The sequence below is a fragment of the Cryptomeria japonica genome, chromosome 9 (assembly GCF_030272615.1).
Source record: "Cryptomeria japonica chromosome 9, Sugi_1.0, whole genome shotgun sequence".
Taxonomy (NCBI): Eukaryota; Viridiplantae; Streptophyta; class Pinopsida; order Cupressales; family Cupressaceae; genus Cryptomeria; species Cryptomeria japonica.
The window spans coordinates 590,378,027-590,387,770 of record NC_081413.1 but is presented as its reverse complement, the minus strand read 5'-3'; the positions used below and the strand labels follow the sequence as shown (position 1 = coordinate 590,387,770).

Here is a 9,744-nt window from a genome sequence, read left to right as displayed (position 1 = left end):
TCATCACCTGCATCTCCAGTTTGCCAAGCTTTGGTCCTGCACGGTGTTGCCTTACCAATTTCATTTAACCCTACTCCTCTTAATATCATACTCCCAATGGAAGCCAATAACCCATAGGGGGCAGCTGTAGGCCTGTTGAATTTAGGTTTGAACCTTAATCCCTTGCTAAAAGCTGCTAGAGATCATTTACCTAAATTTAGCGGGGATGGGACGGTCATTGTAGATGAGCACCTGAATGCTTTCAGTGTAGCCTGTGGAGTAATAGCAGTTCAACATGAAGATGTGGCTATCAGGCTGTTTATCCAGATATTGACAAGAGTGGCAGCTGATTGGTTTTATCACTTGCCAAATAGTGTGATAACGACCTGGCAGGATTTGAAGACAAGATATGAAGCTAGATTTAAGGTAGTTGAAGACGAACACTCCCTCCTAGCTTAGTTATCCCAATTGAAAAAGGAGCTTCCTGAATCCACGAGGGACTTCGTAGCGAGATTTGATAAGATCCTACACAAGATTCCGGTTAACCAAAAACCTTTAGATGATAATCTCAAATGTTTTTTTATTAATTCTATGCCCTCTGAAATAAGTTTCTTGATTCATAGGCAAAGGGTTGCAGATTTGAATGCCGCTAAAACTCTCGTAGTTGAATCAGAGGATGATTTGATCACTGCAGACAAATGGAAAAGAGAAGTACAAACATCTAATGCCCAACCAACTACTTCCTTAGATCTTGTTATCCAACAGTTAATGAATGATGTAATTGCCCCAAAGAGGTAAACTCCTAAAGCAAGTACTTCCTATTCCCAACCATATCAAGACATTCCTAGGAGATATCCTAATCAACAGGGAGGAGGTGGAGGAAGACAATTACAACTACCCCCTGTACAACAAAGACATTCTATTGAAGCACCACCCCTCAAGGTAAACTCTTGTGTGTTTCATTTAACCGACGAACATGATGGTTCTTCGTGTCCAGAGATGGTTCATTTTTCCCAAATGATCAGTAAAGGAGAAACAATCTTAGAAGTTGATGAAGGAAGTTCCCAAAGTATGCCTGGCGACTCTGAAATTCATTATATGGAATATGTCTCCGACTCAGAAAGGGGAGGAAACATGTTGGTCTCTTTGGAAGATTCCTCATACGCAATTCTTACAAGAACTCAACAGAATTTGAAATCTCAAGATGTTGTAACACCCGTCCACAACACTGTGAAAGGAAAGGAAATTTTGACCCGTCATGGAGGTATATCAAAAGTTGTTCAAGAGGTTGCTTCTTCGAGTTCTGATTCTTTTACTAACCCTTTTGATATCATTGAATTTTGCAAGACATCTTGTGTTCAAATTACTTCGGCTGAGTATTTAAAATTAAACCCGAAGGAGCTAGATAGATTAGTTGAATTTGTCAGAGGGAATGATGCCCATGCTTTAGCAAGTGAAACCCAAACACCCATGAGTACTGATTCTCAAGCACACGATAATGTCAGTCCTACTTTAGTAATCCCTAAAAGCTGATCAGAGATTATTCCTCTACAAGCCGATTTGCTTGAACCCAATTTTGAAAATAAACCAGAACCTTTCTACGTGTCCTTATATATTAATGGGCACAAGTTGAGTAATTGTATAGTAGATTTAGGAGCATCTGACAATGTCATGCCCTCAACCGTAGAAAAAGCTTTAGGTTTAACCCTAACAAAGACCTTTGGCAAATGTTACTCCATGGACTCCAAGCAGGTTCCTTTATTAGGGAAAATTAAGGATGCGCAGGCCGCTTTAGTGGCACACCCTGCCAAGAGAATCAAGTTGACAATCCTAGTGGTTGACATCCCTGCTAGCTATGGCATGTTGTTGAGTCGCACCCTCTGTAAAGACATGGGAGGGGAAATTAGGATGGATTGGTCTCAAGAAATGATCACAGTTGGAAAATAGAGAGTCCTTTTGCACCCTAAAACAAAGGCCAAATACACAGTTTTTCCCTTAGATGATCCGAAAGCTCAAATTTTGTACTAGGATTGTGGCTTTGGTAATTACATGATATCGACTGATCCTCAAGACGAGAGTATGTTAACGGATTCAGGTATGTTTGATGAGCTCTGGTCTATGGAATTTGATGGGAGTTGTTCATCTTCTAGATCAGGGGCTAGGTCGTATTGATACCTCCCCACGAAAAGGTCATTCCTCATTCTTTCAAATTGGAATTCCAAAACACGAATAATACGGCTGAATATGAGACCTTGTTATTAGGTCTGGCTGAAGCAAGGATATTGCAAATCAAAAAGTTGAAGGTGAGAGGTGACGCTGAACTTATTGTTAAACAAGTGAGGGGCCTATTTGCTGTCAAAAATGATAGATCGAGAAATTATAGGAATCGTGTTTGGGATGAGATTGAAGCCTTCGATGCCTTTTCAATTGAGGTTGTTCCTAGGGAGTTTAACTCGAAGGCTGATTCTTTGGCGGTATCTGTAGCCTTGCTGGTACCACACCCGGATTTCACAACCGACACTTACAGGGTTGCACTAGTTTATAGACCCAGTGTGCCTAATAATTCTGAATCCTGGCAGGTGTTTGAAAATGATAAACAGATTCAAAACTTTCTACAATGTGCTGACATTTTTACATCCTTGTTTTATGAGGGGTCGGAGGCGAGTTGTAAAGAGTTTTCTCCCAATACACTTGAAGAACTACATGATGGAATGTTGCAATTAAAAGTAAATAAAATCCCAAAGGGTTTAGTTTCTCTTGAACGCCTTTTCGACAGGAAAGATGGATATGTTAAACAAAAGGAAAAAGAACCCCCTATAATTCAAAACTCTGGTGAGTGTGAGAAAATTAACATTGGTACTAATGAAGATCCTAAATTTGTTAATCTGGGAAAATATTGTTCAGTAGAGGAGAAAAGGAAGTTCATCAATTTGTTGGTTGAGTTTAAAGATGTTTTTGCATGGAGCTATGATGATTTGAAGAATTTTAGGGATGGTAAGTTCCAACATCAAATTCCTTTGAAACCAGGTGCCAATCCTTTTCGACAAAAGTAAAGAAATTTTAATCCAAAGGTAGCAGAAGCAATTTTTCATGATGTTGACAAAATGTTGAAGGCTCGAATTATTTATCCTCTGCATCACTCTACCTGGATTGCAAACATAGTTCCTGTTCGGAAGAAAAACAGTGAGATACGAATTTGTGTCGATTTCATAAACTTAAACCAAGTAAGTTTGAAAGACAATTACCCCCTGCCTGCAATGGATCATATTTTACAAACTGTTTTAGGGTCCGAGATGATGTCCATGCTGGACGACTTCTCTGGGTATAATCAAATTAGTGTAGCGGAGTAGGATCAACACAAGACAACCTTTATAACCCCCTGGGGTACCTTTGCGTATAACAGAATGCCTTTTGGGTTGATTAATGCAGGGGCAACGTTTCAAAGGGTGATGGATCTTTCTTTTGGACATTTGAGGGATAAGATTATTGTGGTGTATTTAGATGATTTAACTGTTTTCTCTAGAAAAAGGAAGCATCATGTGCGGGATTTGAGAAAAGTTCTAGTGAGATGTAGAGAGCATGGGGTATCATTAAACCCTAAAAGGTCTATTTTTGGTGTCATGGAAGGAAAACTTCTGGGACATATTGTTTCACAAGAGGGAGTAAAGGTTGATCCACAGAGGGTAAAAGCAATACAGCAGCTCAGTCTCCCCTCAAATAGAAATGGAGTAAGGTCCTTCTTTGGACAGGTGAACTTGCTAAGGCATTTTATTCCTGATTTTGTTGAAACTACTAAATACATTGTGAATATGATGAGTGAAAAGGTAGCCTTTAAGTGGAATGAAGCTGGTAGAAAGGCTTTTGAAGAGATTAAAAGGGTAATCGCACATGCGCCTACCCTGGTAAATCTTGACTTTAATAAGGACTTTATTATTTATTGTTATGCATCTGAGCATACCATGTCTGGGATTTTGGTACAAAAGGGCGAGGATAATGGAGAGGTGCCAATTTCTTTCATGAGTATTCCCCTGAAGAAGCATGAGTTGAAATACTCACAGATAGAGAAGCATGCCTATGCGGTGGTAAAAGCTGTGAAGCAATTTAGGTATTACATACTTCATTCACATGCGATTGTTTTTGTTCCCAATTTTGTGGTAAAAGATGTTTTAACTCAACAGGATGTTGGCATCAACAATAGAGCATCTTGGGTCTCCAAGATTCAAGAATTCAATTTGGATATCAAGCCCACTAAACTGGTTAGAGGACAAGGCCTCTGTAGATTGATAGCGGAGAATGAGTTTAAAGAAGAGGACAGTTTACGTTTAACCCTGTTCGTCAATCATCATGATTCTTGGTTCACCAATGTGGCATATTGTCTTACGTATGGAGACTGCCCAGATCATCTTTCTCCTAGGGAAAAAATAAATTTAAGGTGGAAAGCTGCAAAGTACGTCATCTCTAATAACATATTGTACAAGAAAGGCTTAGATGGCACTTTGCTCCGATGTGTGGATAAACCGCACCAAGAAGCTCTATTGAAAACTTTTCATAATGAAGCATGCGGGGGTCATTTCTCTTCTATGGTTACTGCATATAAAATCTTGAGGAATTGTTACTACTAGGTGGGAATGTTCAAGGATGCATACGCCTGGGTGGCGAGGTGTGAGAAGTCCAGGTTGTTTATAGGTAAACCCCAGTTAGCTGCCTTGCCTTTGAGACCCGTGGTAATTGAAGAACCGTTTAAACAGTGGGGATTGGATTTCATTGGTCCTTTGAACCCCATTTCCAATGCGGGGCACACTCACATATTAATAGCAATAGATTATTTCACTAAGTGGGTGGAAGCTATCCCTGTAAAAAAAACCACTTCAGAGATTGTGTGTACGTTCCTTAAGGATAATATGCTTGTCAGGTTTGGAGTCCCTCAGAAAATAGTCACAGATAATGCATCAAATTTCTCTTCATCTGAGTTAAGCTTATTTTGCTATGATCACGAAATTTCTTTGGCACATGCCTCTGATTATTATCCGCAGGGTAATGGTCAGGCAGAATCAAGTAACAAGAATTTGTTCAACATCATGAGAAAGTTGGTTAGTGAGAATTTTAGGGATTGGCATAAGAGGTTGCATGAAGCACTATGGGCAAATCGAACTTCACCAAAACGGGCCATAGGAATGTCACCATTTGAGCTGGTATATGGTATTGGTGCACAACTCTCTCTTCCTTTAGAATTAGCAGCTTCTAAACTGTAGATAGTGATAGAAGATGCATTTTTTCAGAGCTCTCTTGAAAAATGAATTATGTACTTAACCAAGATTGAAGAAGAAAGGGAAAAGCTGGTTGACAAGATTTTAGAACATTAGATGAGGGTTAAAAAGATTTTTGATCAGAAAGCAAGGCCCAGAAAGTTCATGAAAGGGAACCTGGGGTTATTATGGGATAAAAGGAGAGAGTTGAAAGATGCTCATGGCAAATTTGAGTCACTGTGGAAGGGGCCTTATGTGATTCACGAGGTAAAGGGACCCAATTATTTTAAACTTGCTTTCTAGGATGGTTTTGAACTACCCCTGTCTTATAATGGGCAGGACTTAAAATTGTATCAGTTGTAAACAGGCATCCCCTGTCAGTTTGTACATTCATTTTTTTTGTGTTAGTCTAGGTGTATCGGTTTTTGTTGTGAGTCGAACCTTGGAGAAAATTGTTTTTGTGAAACCAAAGATTTTGAGATTCATTGCTTGGTACTTTCCAAGTTCCAGTCCCCTTGCAGAGCCACTGTTGGGCCCATAGATAAATTTCCATTCCATATGTGTCCTTGTTTGAAGTAATGTCCATCTAATCCGTTGGTCAAGTCATTTCCTTAACCTTCCTCATGTAACTCAGCCATTGTTATGTTGTTTAAGTTTCACTGCATTGAACTTGAACCTTGAACTTGAACCTTTTGGTTCAATGGTCAAAGTTCAACGGGCGTTGTTTTGAATGTCTTGTTCTTCTGCGCAGTTTTAAGTCTTTACTAGTCCTTGTCAGCATTTTGCATTATTTGAACATTGAACTTGAACCTTTTAGGTTCAAGGTTCAAGGTTCAAGGTTCAAGATTTGTCATGTTAATGTGTGTCGCGACTGTTTCGTAAAGTTCAGAGTTTGATGTATAGGATTCTTGGAAGACATGTGACTTGCCACGAGGTGACATCACAGACTTTTAGGATATGATAAACGACCGCATAGGGGAGGAATATTCTTTCTTCAATGATTTGAAATCTGTCATTTATAGCAAGTATGTGTGAAGATCCATAGTGTCATAAGTGAAGTGACTTAGCATTTAAAGCATGCTCCAACGCAATCATTTCAAAGTAAGGTCACACGAACAAAGAGTAACGAAGACAGTTTTTGGTAATGATGGGTAAGATTTTCTCGGCTTTAAAACTAAGTAGTTGTCACGTCGAGATTATCATTTTCTTTGGAAAGTTTTGAGAAGAAGTTTTTGGAGCGGGAGAAATAGACTGCGACAGAGATTTGCAGATGTTAGAGGAAGGTATGTTCAACAACTTTCTCAATTGTTGCAGTTTGCTTTAAAAGATCTAGGTATTTTGTTAGTTGTTTGTTTCCATTTTTCCTTTCCTTCTTTGCCTGGGGTAATTGGGGAAAATCACGAGCTAAGAATGAGGCCTACTTTGCCCAAATTAGTGAACTCGTCTTCCCTTGTACGCTCTTTACCAGAACTAGGTGACACAACGTTAGTTCAACTGGATTTAGATGTTTTTCTAGAAAGAGTAAGGAACCCAGCCGCAGATCCTATGATGAGAGATATTGCACAGAGAGGATTATTAGAAGCAGCCACATTTCCCACAGTTGCTCCTTGCCTTAAATTAGTTTTAGAATGTATGAATCATTATGACAAGGGTAATAGATTCATAAGGAAAAACAATGGTGAGGTTTTGTTATCCATTCATAGACAGATAGTAATGGCAGCCATGGGTATCCCACAATGGGAACCCTATGAAGATTGGACGATTGGGAAATCCTATGGAATTTTCTCTGAGAAAAAGAAGTATTGCAGAACTGTTATTTCACGGAATTGGCTTCTAAGATTCCAAAAAGGAGGCTCAAGGCTGCCCAGACCTCTAACCCGTGAACATTTAATTCCCGCAATCTGAGACTTGGTAATATTGTTAAGCAGAGTAAAGGGCAATTCCCACTCTTTATTTTTGGAGGATTGGATGTATTTCTTCATCCAGGTCACTCTGGATAAAAACCGGTTCATCGACTAGGGAACTGTTATCGCGGAAAGGTTATACAAAGGTTTGAGTAATTATCTTGGAATGCCTAACTTTTATATGTCTTCCTATCTGTTATATATGCTTGCCTGTGTGAGAGAATGGTCTGGATTGTCCCATGCAAAATGGGTTCAAGGCATAAGAATTTATGAGTATCATCATAATTTGACTTTAAAAGGGCATGTTGATGATTATCTCCATTGGAATGATATTTTTGCTGGGAGGTTGACCTTTGAATTACAAGGTAACTTGCATAGAAGGATGTCTGCAGAAGCTGTTGAACTTGTTAACATCTACGACAGTTTCTTTACATAGTTTAGTCACTTCACTTACCTAAGGGTTGGAGGATTTAAAGGTGAACCCTTTAGGCTACCCAGGTATGTTTCAGACTCCTGTATTTTGATTGAAATTTCCAGGCAGCTTGCCTATGTCGCAAAGGATTATGGTGAGGATTATGACACAAGTGGGATTTTCCCCATTGATTTACGCCATTACAGCTATAGGTCTGCCTCTGATGTGCTGAATCTTGAGCTGGAATTTAAAAGATTTCATTTGAAGACCTTTGTGAAAAGAGATAATTTTGATAGTAAAGGTTTCATTGCTCAATATGTGAAGAAGATGGTGCCTGATCATCATGTTCCTCAGTTGCAGGATTATTGGGAGGGTTGCCAGGATGAATTCGAAGTAAGAAAAAGGAGTTGGTCCAGGTTAACCTTGAAACAAATTCATGACATGAAATTGCCAATGGATACTTCAGGTGTCACCACTGATGATGAAGATATACTTGATTCTGAGTTTATGAAGCGGGAACATAAGGAACCTCTTCCAGAGGTGGATTGGAGAAAAAAGATGGACGATAGTATTCAGACATGCACCTTCAACGTAATTCGCAGGATAAAAAATTGGCTTAGAAGTTGCCGATTTCATCCGACACGAGCAACCAATTCAAGAAGCAAAAGTGGGAAGAGGAATACCGCAAGAAAAACTTCTATTTTAACTAACACTCCAGTTTCTATTGCAGGAAAAAGGCAGGCAAAGATTAAAGAAGAGAAAATTGACACTAAGGCTGAACTTTATGTTGGTGGTCGGGTTACCAGGTCAAGGTCCAAGAAGAGTTTTCAGCTGTCGGCTCCTCATCTCATTCTTGATTTGGATGCAGAGGAAACACTGCGCAATATGGCATCCCCTTTTTCTGATACAGACAAGGTTTCAACTGGGGTAGATACTGCCTTCCAGGATTCAGGGACACTTGATATCTGGTCTCATGTAGACAGTGCCACACCGCCACCCTTAGCAGGATCTCCACCCATACCATCTAAGGAACTGACTCTGGCACCGAAGTGGTTGAGTGAATCAATTACCCGAAAAAGGAACGTGGTCCCTATTTTGATATCAATGGAGGATGCTATGAGTAAATGTCTGGGAAAGTCCACGAAGCCAAAAAACTAAAAATGGAGGCTATGATTGGTTTTGATGAAAATACGAAGCATTGGGCTACAGACAAAGATGTTGTTACTGTTTCAGAAGCAGACTATGCTATTGAAGGAGTTGATTTGGGGGTCAGAACCAGAGCCGTGGATGTGAAACACTTGGAGACTTCAACCAAACGAATTATCTCTCATACTTGGAAGGATGAAAGAGACAAAGCTGAGTTAAAGCAGAATTTAATGCAAATGGCTCAGTATATTCATGCACTGCAGAACAACCCATTACAGTTGTCCCAAAGTCCAGGGCCATTTATCCCGAAATCATCTGGTAATCAGAAATTCTTTGATGAAGTTCAATGAAACAGGATGATCGCTGAGGTCTTCTCAGAATGGCTCACCTCGATTATGCACCAAGGGACCAATTAGATAATTGATTTAGTCCAAATTTTTAAAGATGCTAATGTAGTCACCAAAGAATTGGATTCTGATTTAATCTCGTGGCAAAAAGAGAAGGCTAAATGGGTAGTGATTTCAAAATAGATGCGCGACATTCAACGTTATGGCCTAATGCATTTTCTTGCTGAAAGGCAAGTGCCAGGGTTAAATGAAGACGTAATGTTTATTTGCAAAGAGAGCATTGAGTGACATAATTAGATTATTGAACATGGCCATAGTGAATCAACCAGTTTGCGTGGTGAATTAACAACCTTAAGGACGACCATGCAGAAGGATCTCCGCTGCGTGGATGTCCAATTGCTTAAAGAAGACAACCAAACTCTGGAAGATATTGCAGAGATGATTAACCAGTTTAGCAGCCACATTGAACAAATCAAGGTGGAAAAATCCTTGGTCGTGGGAGATTTTACGAGGATTTCCAAAGTAGAATCAATGCTCACAGTTTGTCTTGATTACCTAGACTCACACAGGGACAAAGTGCAGATGGTAAAGAGAAAGAAGGAGCTCTGGAAGCAGAGAGTAATTCACATCAGTTTGCCCCATGTAACCGTAATTCAGGAATTTTTGAAGGTGCATCGAGAGTGGAGTGCGGCAAAGGCGGTGATGGTGTC

At 39.7% G+C, this 9,744-nt stretch overlaps 1 protein-coding gene across 1 annotated transcript; it reads left to right on the top strand.

Moving 5' to 3' along the window:
* The first annotated feature begins 3,383 nt into the window (after nucleotides 1-3,383).
* Nucleotides 3,384-8,699, top strand: LOC131071814 (uncharacterized). Its single transcript, XM_058007775.2, has 5 exons — nucleotides 3,384-4,133; nucleotides 4,602-5,227; nucleotides 7,667-7,753; nucleotides 8,272-8,282; nucleotides 8,410-8,699. Exons 1-5 carry the CDS (start codon nucleotides 3,384-3,386, stop codon nucleotides 8,697-8,699), a joined length of 1,764 nt encoding a protein of 587 aa, XP_057863758.2.
* The last annotated feature ends 1,045 nt before the right edge of the window (nucleotides 8,700-9,744 follow it).